We start from the raw sequence: 19,297 nt of genomic DNA, 5'->3' as shown, positions 1-19,297 counted from the left end.
TAAGTCCCTCAGACTGTTCGTATCAACAACAGAAATGTCAAAAGGCGCAGCTATATCAAACTGCATCCACTTGTGCTACTCCTTATGCAACACTGAAGCCCCAACAGGCATCAGAACACACTCAACAAGGGCAGCAGCAACTTCTACAGCATTCCTGCACAATGTGCCCATCCTTGACAAATGCAGAGCAGCTACATGGGCATCCAAACACACTTTCACCAGTGGTAGCAAGTAGGCCAATTGCCCCGAGCCCTTACACCACATAGGGACCCGCAAAGCTAAGTTGCTCAGGCTTTGGCTTCAGCCTCGGGTGGCAGAGCCCTGGGCTTCAGCCCTGTATGGCAGGGCTTTGGCTTTCTGCCCTGGGCCCCCGTGAGTCTAATGTTGGCCCTGCTTGGCAGCCCACCTAAAACCTGCTCGCGGCCCCCCAAGGGGCCCCGGACCACTGGTTGAGAACTACTGCCCAATGTTCAAGCAGTGGTTTAAAGCCAAGGGATAGTTGCAAGATTTTTTTTTTAGACTCAAGTACCATATAACAGCTTGAAATGTTTAATATTTAATTAACTTCTAGTTCTTCAACTGCATTTTGTCTAATATATGCAGACCATATGTTCTCCGAGCCCTATTTAACAGAAAATTTTGTAATTACTGTTCCCATCGTTGCCTATGAACAAGGTATTTCTGTTCAGATAGTCTGTATTTATTATACTCTGCACTGTATATAACCAATCACAAAACTTTATATTTATTTGTATTTTATTTTATTTATATTTTATTTTTATATTTATATTTATTTATATATATTCAATTGCTATTTTAGCAGGCCATTTTAAATTCATCAGAAGCATCTGCATCCCACAGAGATGGCATAGTGAAAGAAGACAGTGAAAAAACAAATCCTTTATTGACTGAGACTGAATCAGAGCTAGAAACTGAATCCTTGGACAAGCCAAAAGGTACCTAGCATAGACCAATGAACTAATATTTCTGTTTTATCTGAGGGGTTCAAATTGGGAATCCTGTACTTTCTCAATTGACAAGCAGGAAAATCTGAATTGTAGTTTGACACATATTCCCCTTCTATCACATAGGAAATGTCTTAAGAAGAACCCCTGCTAACTCTTGGCTTCTTAAATACTTAGTCTCACCGACTGAAGGAATTCATTACACAGATTCAGATGAGTCAGTGATGTAACCTTGTGTCATTTTAACTCATGATTTTGGAAGTAGCTAGAGCCAGAGTAGCATTTATTATTATTTTTATTTATTTATTTATTTGTATTACTCTACTGTCTAGAAGTCCCAGTTATGGACCAAAACCCCATTGTACTAGACATTGTACGAACACAGAACAGAAAGGCAGTTCCTTGAAGCATGACCAACCATGAGGAGGTCTGAAAGTGACTAATTGACCCACAATAGTTGGGCCATTGCATTTAATAAGCAGGAAACCAGTGCCACAGTGACATGATTGTGTAGGTTGTGCAGGACAGTCTGTAAAAACAGGGCCTTGTGGAATTGAGAAGTGCACTGTGTAGAACTACATTAACAAACTGAAGCACATTAATATGGAAGTGGAAAGAGTACCTGTGATGATTTTAGAATAACAGTTGTAAGGCACTAAAATGACACTGGGGTGCAGATTAGTGAGTGATATCCTCAGTTGACCCATATCTGTTTAATTCAATGACTAGCAAAGTATCAGCCAGGAATCATCTTACCAATTAATTATTTTTAATATGTCTTATATTTTTGCAATAATTTCAGAGTCACATAATGCAGAGGGGCCATCTGTGAATGCTGCAGAAGATGAACCAGTATAAACATCAGAACAATCAGAAGAGTTTTAGGGACATGGCAACCCCCCAAAAAATCTCAGATAGTTCAGTATCAGGTTATTAATCTTGAGATGCCAGGCACTATATGATGTTATAAACTTAAAATAATAATGCATTTTAATTGTATAGGTATCTCTTTCCATAAGTTTCTAGGCATCTTAGCAAAAATAACTGAAAACATAATATATGACAGTTCCACAGAAACGGCTCCATAATCTGGTTGGGCATTTCCCAGGCTGTTGTATTTGGGATCCAGTGAGATGGGCCCTGTGTGCTCTTTAAGTCTCCTGAACAGAGTCCAGACCTTACCCCTGTGACAGTGAAAGCCAACAGACATACAGAGAAACTTTGCACAGCATTCTAAGGGTACGTCCACACTACCCGCCGGATCGGTGGGTAGCGATCGATCTATTGTGGATCGATTTATTGCGTCTCGTCTAGACGCGATAAATCGATCCCCGAACGCGTTCCATGTCGACTCCGGAACTCCATCAGGGTGAGAGGCAGAAGCGGAGTCGACGGGGGAGCCGCGGCCATCGATCCCGCGCCGTGAGGGCGGGAGGGAAGTCGATCTAAGATACGTCGACTTCAGCTACGTTATTGTCGTAGCTGAAGTTGTGTATCTTAGATCAGTTCCCCCCCCCCACCCCCAGTGTAGACCAGGCCTAAAACACAATTACACTTTACTTAGCAACACAAGAGATACACAGACAACATAATAAACACACCTCCATTTCCTAACCACTCTGGAGAGTTCTTTGGACTTGGGCTTCCTCTGGGCTGTCCAGGATCCTTCTTCTGCAGCTGATTGTTTCTTTTTAGAATCATTGAGTACTTCTAAGTTAGTTAGGTTTCTCTGAACTTGGCTAGCCCTGGACCCCCTACTAAGAAAGCATGCACTTCTCTTCTCTTCTGCCCAAAGCTTCCTGTGTCTTGATCTGTGAGTCTTCCCTCAAATTTTTATGGCCACTACCAACATCTGGTGTCTTTGTTCTCCTGCTGGGTATTTTCTGATTACCCTTCCTGCAGAGAAACTTGGTTGAACTGATTTCCCTACTTGGGCAATCTCCTTAGCAGACCCTTTGGTCAGAGAACAGTCATTAAGGTTCACAACTCCCTGGTCTGGTGGAATCCACATCCTCATAGAGGCGTTTCCTGATACAACAATTTCATAATTTCATAACATCAAACAGAATTCATAAGTTGTACCAAGAGTCCCCAAATAATCAGTGACATACAATGTGGAAATATTTGGACATATGCAGGAAAATTATTTGTATTATTATAATAGTATCTAGTGGCCCCAGCTGCAATTGTGGGGCCCCATTGTGCCAAGTGCTGTGCAAACACATACTATAAGACAATCCCTGTCCCAAAATGTTCACAGCCTGAGGCCCTGAACCTGCGACCACTTGCAAACATGCTTCATTTAAAAATCAGACCAACACAGTTTGTGAGAGAGTTTCATTACGCCCATTTTAACTGAGCCACATAGAGACTAAGTGACTTTCACCAGAAACCTGTAAGACTGTCAAGAATTGAGCCCACATCAGAGTCTGAACCACAAGACCATCCTTCCTGGTGAAAATAACTGGAAACTTGTGTTGGCAATAGCTTCAAAGAAACCAAAGTATCCTAGATTCTTAAAGAAACTCCCTCTTCAGGTAGCATATATATAAACAATTATACACTACTAGAATTTTGAAGTAATTGCCCCGCTTCAGAGAGAGAGTATGTGTGTGTATCTGTGTGTATATATGTGTGTGTGTGTGTGTGTGTATATATATATATATACACACACACACACACACACACACACACACACACACACACGGTGTAGGCAGGTCTACACTACCACTTAAATCGATGTAACTTACATTGTTCAGGGGTGTGAAAAAGACCCCCCTGAGCAACGCAAGCTACAGCAACCTAAGCGCTGTTCACACTGACATAGGTCGCGGAGGTGCAGTAATTATGCTGACAGGAGAGTGCTCTCCCATTGGCATACAGCGTCTTCACCAGACACACTACAGTAGGGTGACCAGATGTCCTGATTTTATAGGGACAGTCCCGATTTTTGGGTCTTTTTCTTATATAGGCTCCTATTATCCCCGTCCCGATTTTTCACATTTGCTGTCTGGTCACCCTACACTCAGTGCATCTATGCAGATGTAGTGCTTCTAGTGTAGACCTGCCCTTACTAGCATAATAGCCTCTTCTGGCATTAGATATCAGGCTTTGGTAACAGCTTTTGCATGTTTTTTTCCATTTTTTTTAATGCTATAATTGTCAAATTACCTTGTACTGTAAGCCATTTAAATAAATGAATCAAAACAAAGCTGAGCGTGGCATTGTCTCTATCTTTCCTTCAGAAATAGGAACAGAGCCAGGGATACATTTGAAGGGTAGTGTGGGTATCATGAAGTTTTGGAAGATAGACTCCAGACATGACATTATTACCCACTGATTAGTTAACAGAGCTGAGACTAATAAAGTTGTATTGTTTTTAATTAAAAACTTTATATGTATTGGTGAGTCATATGATTGGACGCTCTCCAGCTGAGCAACTGATTGAGTCTTACTCTGAGAATATTATTTTGCCTGCAGTTTCCTACGCGTTTATATAGTTTTAGCAATGAACACCATGTCCCAGATGTCTGAGCTGGGCCACTTGGGACCCTTGACGGTATTGTCACTCACTCAAGAAGAGGAGCAATCGATCTTGCTTCGTGCCTTTAGCCTCACAAAAACTCATACATGAGCCTCCAACTCTGTTTCATTTACATGCCCAATTAATGGTGATATGTATATTTTATGGTTAAAGTTTATATTGTAAAGAATTGAGAAAAAGATAAATTTACAGGTAAAACAGAATTGCCTCAATTCCAACTAAATTCAGAGTCACTCCCTGGCCTCCTGAACTATTACAGGAATTTCCCAGAAGGATCATATTAAAATAATCCTGTAATCCACTGCTTAGTGATGGTGACGTGTTAGTTTTCTGGGATATGGTACTCTTATGTTGGTCTCACCAACAAAATAATGCCAGGGTAACTAAGTGAAGTTTCTGCGTGATAGAGTATATTGATAGATAGCTAAATAATGGATTCTTATCTAATTTACACTCTTCTTGCAAAGGCTATAACTGGCATAACAGAGACTGTATGTTAACATTCTGTCATGTTTTTAACTCTCTCTCTCTTTTAAGAAGGCAGATAGTAACTCCACAGAGATGTACACCTCTACCCCGATAAAACGCGACCTGATATAACATGAATTTGGGTATAATACGGTAAAGCAGTGCTCCAGGGGGGCGGGGCTGCACACTCAGGTGGATCAAAGCAAGTTCGATATAGCGCAGTTTCACCTATAACACGGTAAGATTTTTTGGCTCCCGAGGACAGCGTTATATTGAGGTAGAGGTGTATTTACATTAAGCACAAGTTGAAATTTAAAATTCTACATTGCCTTGTGCCAGACAGTAAGTTGCTAGTCACTGCAAGGAATTCTTTATATACATTCCGATCACTGTAGATCAAATTAGCTAGGTTGAAAGTGGAGTTGGTAGTCCAGTCCAAATGTACATGCAATTAGTCAGTTTTTGGCTGCTACTTTAGTGTATGTAAATTTGACTGGCCCAATAATTGATCTATGGACTGGACACCAATAGGGGAAGTTTGATATGCGTGACACATTATATTATATTATATTACATTATAGTATTTATTTAAGGAGCCTACTCATGTGAATAAAATTACATGTATTTATGTCTTGTCAGGTCCAGGATCCAATTTAGCACTGAGTTAAAGATTTAAAGATTTTTATTGGGGCTCACAGGAGAAATACCCTGAGAAAAATAAACTTATTCTGAGAAGCTTTTTCACATGTTAAAAATATGCTTAATATATATGCTAGGATTGTATTCTAAGTGGGTGTTAGGCTTCTCATAAATTTTACTGGAACATTTATGGTTTTGGATGACCAATAAAGGATGGGGGTAACCAAGTCAGAAGCTGAAGTGTTACTGAGAGGGAGTATTTCAGAATTGGCTCATTTTTCCTTTGAGCCAGACAGCTCGCCACATTTGAGTGTCAATATCTTTTGGCAGCACAACTTCAGGCTTTTCAGACCAGCAGGATAATATTGACTCACAGTGATATGGCATAGTACATCCCATAAATAAGTATTCCCTGGGGAAAATACTCTGATCTAATTTGCTTGCCATGATGATAGTTAGGTACCCTGCCTATGAAAACTACATATACAACAGTTACTCAGATAAAATGTCCAAGTATCAGAGGGGTAGCCGTGTTAGTCTGAATCTGTAAAAAGCAACAGAGAGTCCTGTGGCACCTTTAAGACTAACAGAAGTATTGGGAGCATAAGCTTTCGTGGGTAAGAACCTCACTTCTTGCATCTGAAGAAGTGAGGTTCTTTCCCATGAAAGCTTATGCTCCCTATACTTCTGTTAGTCTTAAAGGTGCCACAGGACGCTCAGATAAAATGGTGGACAAAGGGCTTTCCTATCACAGATGGCAAAAATAAATTAATTCATATATGTGTTAACCACTGGGTGGCAGTATAACAGCTTTATCCACTAAGTGATAATGCTAACATTCATTCGCTGAGGTTGTTACATTTATTCTCAGTTAACTGAGACAGATATCTTCAATAGCAAGGTCTCATTTCTCTGACCCTGTAAGGAATAAAATATATAAGAAAGACATTGTTCAGTTTCAGCATAATGCCTTCAAGATTAATTTAAATCTACAGCATTACAGCATATACTATTTCTTCCTTAAAGCAGATACACAAAAACCTGACTATGTAGAGCCAGGAATGGATCTTAGTTGAGATATGTTGTTTAACTCTGCAGCATGTGTCGCATGTCTACTGTAGCCACCATTACTATTTACAGATTAGTAATACAAACTGATGAGGAACCCATCAGAAACCAGCGCTTTGCTAATTTGCTCTAAGGCATAGCAGCATGCAGAACTGTTGCTGTTCTCACTTATCAGAATTTGAATTGTTCTGCATTAGGCTAGGTCTACACTATGGGGGGGTGGGTCAACCTAAGATACGCAACTTCAGCTACGCAAATAGCGTAGCTGAAGTTGCGTATTTTAGGTTGATTTACCTGGCTGTGAGGACGGCGACGAGTCGACCGCTGCCGCTCCCCCGTTGACTCCGCTTCCGTCTCTCGCTGTGGTGGAGTTCCGGAGTCGACGGCAGAGCAATCGGGGATCGATTTTATCGCGTCTACACTAGACGCGATAAATCGATCCCCGAAAGATCGATCACTACCCGCCAATCCGGCGGGTAGTGAAGACGTACCCTTAGAGAGAGAATATCTATGAAGCTAATCAAAGTCATTATGTTGCATTGTGCTATACAAATACTTAAAATTGAGAAACTTTTTTGTCCCGTTTTTGAGGCTATACTATGATTCAGTGTGATATTGCATAACTCTTCTTTTTGGTACTGAGTGAGTGTGTGGTTAAGTAAATAAATAACAGTAACCAAGGAGCATGAGAAGATAAGAAACCCATAAGAAGTAGAATTGTTTCTCTTGAGCTAAGAGTTTTTTAACAAGGAAGCATTAGCAAGCCAACTCAGAGTGTGTACTGGGTGTGGTCAGGCTCTCTGATCTGTTGTGGACACAGCTCCACGAGTACTATTTACTTGCAGTAAAATACAGTTAGTTTTACAAATCTAATTCCAGATAGTGTATGGGAATTGGGGACTAGCCCTTTAAATAGTCTGGGTGCTCTCTAGTGAGCCTCCCTGTTGTCTATTGCTGAACCCATCAGGATCCTGCGAAAACAGCAGCGTCATGGGTGGTGGTGCGTGACTCCTCCATTTGGGGAGGCTGTGCGCCCCCACACCGGGGCCCCGCCCCGCGGTCTGCCTCCACTCAACCTCCTCTGCTTGAAGCCCCACCCATGCTGCATCCCTGGACCCACTCGTCCCCCTCCCCGAGGCCCACCACTCACATCTCTTGCCCCCTCCCTGGACCCCCGCCACCTGCCCATTGGCCGCCAGCCAGCCGCTTGTCCCTCATGTGTGTATTCACCCCCGTGAGGCTCCCATGCGGGCGGAGCAGGGATGGGAAGAGGCAGAGACTCAGGGGAAGAGGATGAGTGGGAGCAGGGCCTCAGGGCAGAGCACGAGCGGGGCCATGGCTGGGGCACCCATCTTTTCACTAGCGGCATGCTCCAAAGGCAGTGGGCTGGCTGTTTGGGGAGGCTTAGCCTCCACTGTCCTCTTATAACCACCGCCTTTGAGCAGTGTACACAGGGAGCTAGGTCTTGTATAATTGTACATAGTTAATAAACACTTTTTTTTTTTTGGACGTCCAACTGTGCCCATGTGATTTTCCCCATACTCTTAATGTTGTGTAGAGAGCAAGGACATGACAGACTGTATTATTCCAAACAGTTTTCAGGGCAAGGAACCTTGAACTAAGAATCTGTCTAGCAGCACCCCCTCTCATGTTATTTACTGTGGTTCTGCTTGCTAGATATGCGTCTCTGCTGCTGTTATCAAACTTACATGCATGCAGTACACTAAACACAGTTCTCGGTAAAAGGCCCTTGGGCTTGAGGTGCTGTGCTGCCAACTATCAGTAAACTTACTAACGTCCATTTATCTGCCTGTTTAGATAGCTTATAAATAAGACATTGTCCTAAAAGCTGATAATAGGAGCTTCCTTCTGGGAAAAGGTCTAAGACTCCCTCAAGGATGGATCTGTTTCTGGAGGCAAATAGTTATACTGATCCCTGACTTAGCCTTCTTGTATGTGTGTATCAGCCGTTTGATTGTTTACAGCAGTGTGGCCTGCAGCCATGCATCCTTAGGCTGTGTTCTTGGCTGATTTCAAAAGGTATGTGATGTGGTCATTATTTGGATGAAAGAAGAACAGGAGTACTTGTGGCACCTTAGAGACTAACAAATTTATTAGAGCATAAGCTTTCGTGGACTACAGCCCACTTCTTCGGATGGGTGACCGCTGTGAAAATTAAAAGGATTCCATAATGGGCAGTCTCCTCTGTAAGTTAGTACTGAGCCAATACAATAGTGGAACAGTGTGTGGCCAAAGATGCCAGATCTGGGATTAGGTGGAAAATGGAGGCCCTCAATATTTAAGATCACGTGCAATACTTTATAAAAGACAGGTGGTAACCAGTCCCAATTTCCTGGCCAAATTACACATCCAGTGATAGTTTTAGTTACCTAAATTTGCAACTGAATATAGTATTTTGCTATGTCAGTATTCTAACAAGCTGAGGCTCTTTACTCTTTGTCCCAGGCTATAGTTTAGTGTTGCAATACACTGTTACATTAGGGCCATGCTCCATGCCAGAGCTGGCTGCATTTTGGTGAAGGGTGACGTGTCAGAAGTTTTCAAACTTTAGGCCTAGTCTGCACTACATGGCTATGTCAACACAAGGCAGGTTACGTCGACCTAGCTGTTTATGTGTCTACATTTAAATTTCACTCCTGCTGATGTAAGCGCTCTGCTATGCTGACTTAATAACACCACCTCCCCGAGCGGTGTAGAGTCAGGATTCATGTAGTGATAGTGTAGACACTGTGTTACTTAGATCGATTGTTATTGACCTCCAGGAGCTGCTGCTGTGGTTACCATTGTGAACTCTGCTACCCAGGGGCCAGGTACACAGGAAGCTGCCCCCTGCCTTTTAAAGCCCCATGAATTTTTGAAATGTCTTTTCCTGGTGGCCTGGCTTGGTGAGCGCACCTAGCAGCTCTCCATTGTTACCATTAACTGCCCAGCTGATCATGCCGGCTACACACTGCAGATGCACGTCTGCCATTAGGTATTGGCTCCCACAGGACTGTGGGAAGAAGAGGCTGTGCAGGCACAGGTCCGATTCAGCTGTAGAAACATGGACATCTACGAGCAGATTGCTTGGCGGATGCTGGAGAAGGGCTACAAGAGGGACCAGCCGCAGTGCTGCATGAAAGTCAAGGCATATCAGAAGGCAAGGGAGGCCAACAATTGATCTGATGCTGAGTTGCAGCTTTGATGCTTTTACAGTGGAGAGCAGAAAGGCGCAGGAAAAGGAGAGGGATGTGCAGCAGGAGATTCTTGTGCTTCTTAAACAGCAAATTGAGCTGCTGCAGACTTTGGCAGACCTGCAGGTTCAACAAGCCCATGCTCACCTCCCTCCGCAGCTCATAGAGAACTCAGTATCGGGAACTCCCTGTATCCCACCTCAACAAGGCATCAAGGGGTCACTACACTACCCCTACCACTCTACCCTGGGGGACATTAAAGACAATCACAGCTTCCCATACACTGACCTGTGAAAGCCACGGTTGGTGTATGTGTACCTGACATGGAAATGTGTGTTCTTTCCCTTTCATAAATTCTGTTTCCTTAATTTGGTAAGTTTTAATTTTAAAAAATTTATCAATTCGTGGAACAGAATAAAATTCTATTTTTGGAACAAAATTCATCTTTATTATTTCACAATGTATTCTGGCTGCTGCTGGACAGGTCTGACACCCACTAATTTCCTTCTACTGTATCGTGTCACAGAACCAATAACATCATTCCCAAACCATATAAACAAGTGCATTGACAATGTTATAGTCCTACATACAAAACAATTGCTACATGATCCATGCCCAGCCGCAAAAGAGCGAAGCCAGATAGAGCACGCTACAGCAACACGCACTACACTGGCTCACTATTAAAATAGTCTTCCTGAGCCATAAAACTCCACAAGGAGCTCTTCTAATAGCTCTTATATCTGGCTGTTGAAATTTAGCAGGCAGCTGTTCCATCTCTGCCCTCCTCCCCAGCGGAAAATTTCTCTGCCTAGCTTCACAGAAGTTATACAGGACACAGCAGGCAGCTATAACCATTGGGATATTTCTCTCACTGAGGTCCAATCTAGACGGTAAACCATTCCAGCCACCCCTTCAAACAGCCAAAGACATATTCCATTGTCATGCGGCACCTGCTGAGCCTGTAGTTGAAGCACTTCTTGGTGCTGTTGAGGTGCCCATGTAAGGCTTCATGAGCCAGAGGCGCTAGGGATAGGCTGGGTCTCCCAGTATCACTATGGGCATTTCAACATTCCCAATGGTAATCCCCCAATCAGGAAAGAGAGTCCCTGCTTCCTGCTTCCTGAACAGTTTTATGTTTTTAAAGATGAGTGCATCATGCAACCTTCCCTGACCCGCCTAAACTGAGGTCAGTAGAACGACCCCGGTGATCCACCAGTGCTTGTATTATATACTGTGTGGCTGGTGCTAAAATATGTGTGCCATCTATTGCCCCACTGCAGTTTGGCTCCGGACCCACCCCAGAGCCATTATTTCCTGCACCTTGCCCAGAGTCACAGTCCTGCATAGCAGATTGTGATTAATAGCCCTGTATACTTGCATTACAACCACCCCTGGGATGGATTTCCCAACTTCAAATCGATTCTCAACTGACTGGTAGCAATCTGGGGTTGCAAGTTTCCACAGTGCAATTGCCACTTGCTTCTCAACTGTCAGCACAGCTCTCATTTTGGCACCCCTGCACGGGCGAGCTGGGGAGAGTCAGGCACACAGATCCAGGAATGCACATCCGAAAATTCTGCACCCACCACTTGTCATCCCAAACCTGCATGACAATGTCATCCCACCAGTCAATACTTGTTTCTTGGGCCCAGGACCAGCTCTCCATCATCTGCAGCTGCTCTGTGAATGCTACTAACAACCTTGAAGTATTTCTTTCTATGTCGCAAAGCAATCGTCCCTCCAAACATAGATGACTGGTGACTCCCCATACTGGGGTGGGGGTGAGGGAGCATAATCGAAAGGAGAGGACATGTGACCACCCATGTGTCTCCCTGCCCAGTGACCATCCCCTCGTGCCCAGCCTGGGGCCACAGTGCTCTCCCTGCCCCCTCATTACCTGCCGGGGGGGGGGGGCAGGGAGGGGAAGATGCTCTGTCCTTCTCTCCCTGTGCTTCCCCTAGGTTGACAACTTTCTAATTGCACAAAACCAAACACCCTTGCCCCACCCCTTCTCTGACGCCCCGCCCCCACTCACTCCATTCCCTGCCCTCCGTTGCTTGCGCTCCCCCAGCTTCAATGGGCTGGGGCAGGGGGTTGGGGTGACGGTTCCAGCTGGAGGTAAAAGCTCTGGGGTGGGGCCAGGGATGAGGGGTTTGGGTATAGGAGGGGACTCCAGGCTGGAGCTGAGGGGTTCAGACTGCAGGAGCAGGCTCAGGGCCGGGACAGGGGGGTTTGGGTGTGGGGGGTGATGGTGTGGGCTTCAGGAGGGAGTTTATGTGCGGGAGGGGGATCAGGGCTGGGATGCGGGTGGAGGTGCTGGGTGCGGATTCCGGGAAGGGGCTCAGGGCTGGGGCAGGGGGTTGTGGTGCGGGCTCTGGGAGGGCATTTGGGTGTGGGAGGGGGCTCAGGGCTGGGGTTGGGAGTGTGGGGTGTGGGCTCCAGGAGGGGGTTCTGACCTGGGGCAGGGATGTGGGAAGGGGTTCGGGTGTGGGCTCCAGGTGGGCAGCATTTACCTCAGGCAGCTCCCACTGTGGGGAGCCCTGGACCCTCCACCTGGCCTGCGGCTTGCCCTGGGGGCAGGGTCATGTGCCAGAGGCTGCTCTTGTGCACCCCAGCCCCCCCGTCAAGGCAGGTGGAGGGTCTGGGGCTCCCCACAGCTGCCTGGGTGGCTCTTACCACAGCTGAGGGCAATGGAGAGGAGGAGGAGGAGGAGCAGGGCCGGGGCCCCTGGGAACAGGGCCGGCTCCAGGGTTTTGGCTGCCCCAAGCACCCAAACAAACAAAACAAAACAAAAAACAAAAAATAAAGCCGCGATCGCGATCGTGATCTGCGGTGGCAATTCGGCGGGAGGTCCTTCACTCCGAGCAGGAGTGAGGGACCATCCGCCGAATTGCCGCCGAACAGCTGGCGTGCCGCCCCTCTCCGAAGTGGCCGCCCCAAGCACCTGCTTGGTAAGCTGGTGCCTGGAGCCGGCCCTGCCTTGGAATGTGCCCTGTCGGCCCATGCGGTAATTAGCCTCTGCCTCTGGCACGTTCGTCCGCTCTTGATCCCCCCCTCCCAATGTGTCACCTCTGCATGGATGACTGATGCCTCCCTCTACTGGGAGAGCACAATGTAAAGGGGAGGACTTGTGACCACCCCACCTGTCTCCCCTGCCCAGTGACACACCCCGCGCCCAGCCTGGGGCTGCAGCACTCTCCCCGCCCCACATTACGTGCTGGGGCAGGGGTGGGGGGGTGGCGCTCTGTCCCCGCACGTTCAGCTGTTCTCCCTGGCAGCCAAGTGGGGAGCGAGACGGAGTCACTCCTGCCTGAGAGAGCCTGGCTGCAAGGTAGCAGCGGCCCACTCCTTGCCCGGGCTCCTGGGGGCAAGCATGCCAGATGTGCGTGTGTGGGGGGGGCTCCAGCTCACTTAACCCCAGTCCCTGGTAGCTGAGCCCAGGCATGGAGCTGGGCTACTGCTGCCTCACACCCAAGGTCTCTCAGGTAGGAGCGGCTCCATCCCGCTCCCCACCCGGCTTTGAGGGAGAGTGTCCGAACATGCCGGGGGGGGAAGGTGCAGGGACAGCAGGCCAGAGCCTCTCTCCCTCCCTGCCCCTAGCAGGCCAATCTGGGGGGGCAGATATGCATCGGCTCTGGATAGCTGGTAGAGAGCTTATTTGCTACATACTTTACCTTGCGGAAGAGATGAGACTCTCCCTATTTTCCTTCTTTATTTAGCTTCATCCTCTGAGATGGCCAGCTGGCTGTGTGCTGACTGTCTCCAAGCAAGCATCCTTGTGTGTTTTGCTTTCAGCATGTCATTTGTTTTCTTGCCTGGAATTTGGTAATGACTAAGACACTGTAGATAGGGGGAAAGGGCTCTGAAATATGCAGGATCTTTGTTACTATAGAAATATTTTGTCCTAATCTTGCCAGGAGTCTGAAATAGCATGAAAATCTTCTTGGAATGTCTTCATAAGCTGCCTGGAATTCTTCATGTTTTGTTTCAGTCAGGCTGAGGGTGGGTTGATTGGTAAGTAATGATGAAAAGTTGTCCATACACCATTCAGGACATCAAATATAATTCCTACTCCAAACTCTGTGTCCTGCTGGTCTTTTGTATGTCTTCAGCATTCTATGTACGGCTGCTCCAACTCCCTCTGAAGCCAATGCATCTGTCAACTGACCTCAATGGGCATTGGCTCAGAGTTAGTGTGTGTTTTTCTAGGCATGGAGTTTTAAAACGTTCAGTAAACATTTCATTGAAAAAACAGGCATCTGCTGACCACATCAAAGAATCGCGAGAGCCATAGTTGACTGCTAGAGAACAGCTTGTGTTTTCATAATAGGGTGGAGGTAGATATTAATAATCATGTTTTTATTTATACAGCACCGTAGGTGTCACTGATACTTCCCATATGAACAACATGAAATACTGATTCTTTACCCAACGGGGATACGCCTTTTTTTCTTCCTAGGAATTGCCAGTCAATGCACTTAGTTCAGGCTGTTCATTACTCACTTTTCTCTCTACTGCCATATGATTCAATGGCGAATCAGACAACAGGAGTCCATTTAGAGGCCTTTAAGCCCATGAGAGTGCTCCTGAGTATGCCACAGACACCCTACAGATAGAGATTGCGACAGGCTGAAAATGCCAATAGTCAGCAAAGTTCCCAATGCAGGGTTTTCATCAGAGAAGAGTTCCGTGCCACACCTTGCTAAGACAAACACACCTAATATGTGTCTTATTTATTTATTTGCAGTTAAGTGCCTTCATGTTTAATGTACCTATAAAGCATTCTTGTGGTAGTTTTAATATGTATGCATAGCTAAGGGAAATTTGCACTGGTGTAATTACATTGAGGTAGGTGCAAACCCCTAGTTGCACCAGTTTGACTTACTCTGGCAACTTACTAGTGGAAATCGCCAGTGCAAGCCTTATCTGCCATTGGTATAGCTCACCTACAGTGGGGATTTGCTACAGTGCTGGAAAGCCCCCAGTATAGAGAGGACTCTAGCCACATGTCATGTGACACTGGGGTGTTTATAGGTTCCTTGCTTTCACACACTAGACGTGTAACATAACAGTGCTGTGATCTTAAAGCTGGCATTCCATTAGTGCATTCTTGCATGAGAAATATGTTCCCACTTGCTGAGAAACAATAAGGAAGCAAAATGGGCTTGAACGTCTTCTGGAGCAGCAGTAGCTGGGGATCCTTGCTGTTTCCAACTAAAGCCATGGATGGACCCACTCAAAAGAAGGCTTAGGTAACATTTCACTGATGGCCTTGTACACAGTGTTACTTCTGGGGGAATGCTGCGCCACTGCGTGCATGCAGAATTCATGTCCCCTGCAGATTTATTTGCTTCCCTGCAGAAAAATGACTTTCTGACAGGGAAGCAAAGGGAAGCTGCAAGAGCAGTCACCCGCTCCTGCGCAGCAGTGTGGATATGTCATTTTGGGCCCCCAGAGCAGCCAGCGAAGAGATAAATCTGAGGGGTGGGGGCTGGGGATGCTCTGGACATTGGTGCCTATCCTGCACCAGGCTTAGCTGCTAGTCCCGGCTGGGCTGGGGGCAAGGGAGGACGGGACTTCCTCTTCCCCTGCAAAGAGTGGTCTTGGTCACGGCTGAGTCAGACACATCCCCAGAAACCTCCCTAAGTGCAGGAAGCTCCAATCCTCACATTTCTTGCCCCCATCACTCCTCAGCCATGGGGGGAGAGGTCACTGAACAGGGGACTGCTCCCCTGTTCACTCACCCTGTGCGTCTGGACCCCCCCCCCCCGATACCCAGATTTATATGGAACACCAGCCTACGCTGTGGAGAAGCATGGACTCGTGCTGGAGTAGCTGACTCAGTAGGAATAGTATATACCACAGAGAAAAGATGCTCTATAAAAGCAACATTTTATTTTAGTATCCAACTTGGCTGTTATTGATGCTCAGAGGCCCTTGATTTTTCTGGGCAGGATTCTTTCAGGAAGCCATATCCTTTGTGTGTGGAGATGGGCTACAGTGAGTTTGAAGAGTAGCCTAAGACTGAGGCACAGCTATCTGACCCAGTTTTCAGGTTGGTCAAGACACAGAGCACATGCCCTCAAAGGAGTGTTTAAGAAGTATGAAGCCTCCACTATGAGGGGGTGGAAAAAGCTAACAAGGGTTTCTGATGAATGGCAGCAGGGCTGAATCATCAAAGGCTTTATTGTCAGAGATAACTTTATAGGAGAGTCTACAGTAAACTTCCATTCCTACACTGCTCTATCACAGTAATACTTTCCCACATCTTGGATTAACACTGAGAGATTAGATTCAGTCTCAACGGGGGATGTTTATATCTAGGTGTAACTGCAAAGCTGCCAAAATATTGGTTCAAGATCATATTCGCTCATTAAACAGATTGTTCCTTTCATAGACAATGCAAACAGCTCTTAAATATAATGGGAGTGACTGGTATAAAAACAAAATTGCAGACAAGTGTAGAGCTGTGTTTTCACATTCATAGTTTAATTAGGACCCAACTTGTCATGGCAAACTAATTTAAAAGAAATGGCTTGGCCCAAAGAAGAAAAAAGAAACTTTATTATACAAATGTCTCCTTTGTTGTACTGTATTTGTCAGATGAATATGCCCAACTGTTGTGAAAAGACATATTTCTTCCTCATGATAAAATAGAGAGGGGACTATTGAAAAGTGAAAGCTAATGCATTAAAGCACCTCTGGGATTCTGCAGGGAGACTTTTGCATTGCAATTTAGTAGCCATTCTTTCCCATAGCGCTCAAGGGGGAGAGGGTACTCTCATGACAAACAGTGCCTGTTGCAGGTGTCACCAATAGATCAGCTGAACAAGCTCACTGCAGTGCAAAAACAGTACATCATGCTGCAATAGCATGAAGTGATAACATTGCATGAAGCCCCAAAGATCTTTCAGGATGCTTTAATCTAATCATGTTAATAGAATGCCCATCACTGCAGTATCCCGGTGCCATAGTATCTAACCTGGTATGGAGGATATTAAGGCGACACAGCAAAATGATGGCTATCCTATGAAGTTTGTGGTTATCAATTATCACTTGGTGCTTAAGGTGCTTGAGATCTGCTTTATTCTGTGGCCATTTCCAATTGGATGGGCATAACAAGAGCTTCACAGTACCCCACCCAGCTACACTACCTGGGAAGCCCTTAAAGGCACAGTCCCCAATCACATAAAGTTCAAGATGGTGAGAACCCTGAAAAGTAACATTCTTGCTGGATTTGCAGAAAACTTAGTGTTTTCACCTCAAAGGTGGTATTTTCCGCTCAGGAGAAAGCAACTTTTCCACAGATGAAAATTCCTTTTTATCCTAAGTAATGTCTTGCTGCCAACATCACTGTGGCAAAAACTGTTATTCCCTGGAGAAAAAAAATGCTCTGGCAAAAAAGAGGCAAAGTGCTTAAGGTGAGAGGGTTCAAAAAAAAAAAAAGTGACTGTGACTTTAGTAGTGGTGAAAGGTCCTGGATACTAGAAACTCTATCAACAGAACAAGCATAACATGGCAGGCACAGTGCAAAGCATCCCCATGCTGGCCTGCCAACGTGCCTCCATCCTGCACTAGAAAGCCCCCTGGTCGGGCTGAGAGTGGCGTTTGGTCTCCATGACTCTTCATCTCTCAGTATCTCTGTTGATGATGCCAACAGAGGGACAGGGGGCAATTAGGCCAAGATCCTGAAAGATATTTAGGTGCTTAATGCCCATTGAAATCAACGCACGGTAGGTGCCTAAATACCTTTGAGGATCTGGGCCTTAGTGCCAATTTTGGTGGGGAGGGGTTTGTGGTGGAAACCTGTCCATTAGGAATGACAGTGAAGCCACCAACTCATTTCCCTGGGAGGACACCAAACACAGATGACAACATCTACTCTACGATGCAGCTTCACGCGCAGTTTGGTCTCACTTGGTGGGGGATAATGAAAATTAGTGCAAACTTACAGAGCCACATTTTTGGGGGGGAGGTATAAATCAGTGTTTTCACAACAAGCAAAGATTGAGTGTTTTGCACAATGCTGCTTGTTACAATATTGCCAAATATGGCTGCAGTGTTTGATTGCTCCTATCAGTAGAGGATTAAGATGTGACCTAGTTCACCTATTGGAGTATGTTGGATAGAGTGAGAGAACAGGAAAGCATGAGAAATCTGCTGGTACCAGCATAATGTATGTTCCCATCCTCCCAACTAAAGCAAAGTTTTAGGTGATAAACAGGCTTAATACAGCACACAAACGTCTATCGAAAACGAATTGCAAGTCACGTGGCACATTTTCAACTCTATTCTTCTATTTTAATCATTAAAATGTCAATCCCCTTCCCATTCCCACCAGTTGTAACTGGTACTACCAAAGTTGCACGGAGTCTGTAACATTGTCATACGACAATGGTAAAGAATCACAGAAGAATCTGCTTTCTTCTTACAGTGAACAAAGATGTTAATTGAAATACTGTTACTCTGACTCTGTGTGTGTGTCTCTCTCTCTACTTCGCTGCAGACTGCTGCTAGAACCTTTGTCAGCCCCTCTTCCAGCTACACCCTTTAAAGAAACAATACCCAGCTACTCAGAGATATCATCTAGTTCCTCTGTGAGGCTGATTGTGAACTGAGAGCTGTGGGTTGAAGCCCCGATCCAGGGCCAGCTCCAGGCACCAGCTTACCAAGCAGGTGCTTGGGGCGGCCACTTTGGAGAGGGGCGGCACGTCCAGCTGTTTGGCGGCAATTCGGCAGACGGTCCCTCACGCCTGCTCGGAGCGAAGGACCTCCCGCTGAATTGCCGCCGCAGATCGCGATCGCGGCTTTTTGTTTTGTTTTGTTTGGCTGCTTGGGGCAGCCAAAACCCTGGAGCCGGCCCTGCCCTGATCTGTTATAGCTCCAGGTGTGACCTTGGGCAAGTTACTTAGGGCTAGATCTACAAAATATTTCTGGTGCCTATGTCCAAATTTAAAGCCTCAAAACCCCTGGTCAACTGCTGTCTAACCTTGAAGGTGTCAAAATCCCTAGGTGCTAGTAAAATTCCCATCGTGTTCAAATGTCTGCCAGTAGGCGGTGCCCAGCCGCCTAAATCTGGGTGCTCAGCTCAGGACTAAGTCCCAGCAGGATCCTCAAGTGAAATGTTGTCTTGCCTGCTGGATTGGACCATGCACAAAAGATACTGGAGGAGTAGGTGGTTGCCCCCGGATACCTTTTAGCCCAGGCGTTAGTATACTCATCCTGGAAGAGCCAGGTTCAAATCCCCATGTTGCCTGATTTGGAGCAGCAATTTGAACCGAGGGCTTCCGCCTTCCCAAATGAGTGCCCTAGCCATTGGGCGATGTGGGTAGTCTGGGGGTGGGTCTCTCAATCTCTACTGTTAGAGCTATCCAATTTTGTATAAATGATTAAATAGTCATTGGGCCAGACAGAGAGAG

At 45.9% G+C, this 19,297-nt stretch overlaps 1 protein-coding gene and 1 long non-coding RNA gene across 3 annotated transcripts in view; one reads left to right on the top strand and one right to left on the bottom strand.

Moving 5' to 3' along the window:
* The window catches only part of LOC101945756 (uncharacterized), a 63,512-nt gene extending 59,336 nt beyond the window's left edge, over positions 1-4,176 (top strand). For both annotated transcript variants that reach the window (XM_042850106.2, XM_065566112.1), the window contains exons 21-22: positions 821-956; positions 1,768-4,176. In XM_042850106.2, coding sequence (XP_042706040.2) covers positions 821-956; positions 1,768-1,823 — 192 coding nt within the window. In that variant the 3' untranslated portion in view covers positions 1,824-4,176. The remainder of the gene's footprint in view (positions 1-820; positions 957-1,767) is intronic.
* The window catches only part of LOC135975379 (uncharacterized), a 76,863-nt gene that overhangs the window by 38,247 nt on the left and 19,319 nt on the right, over positions 1-19,297 (bottom strand). The window lies entirely within an intron of this gene.

This window comes from Chrysemys picta, chromosome 1, assembly GCF_011386835.1.
Source record: "Chrysemys picta bellii isolate R12L10 chromosome 1, ASM1138683v2, whole genome shotgun sequence".
Classification (NCBI taxonomy): domain Eukaryota; kingdom Metazoa; phylum Chordata; order Testudines; family Emydidae; genus Chrysemys; species Chrysemys picta.
The sequence above is the reverse complement of the archived record's forward strand: the minus strand, read 5'-3'. Positions and strand labels throughout refer to the sequence as shown.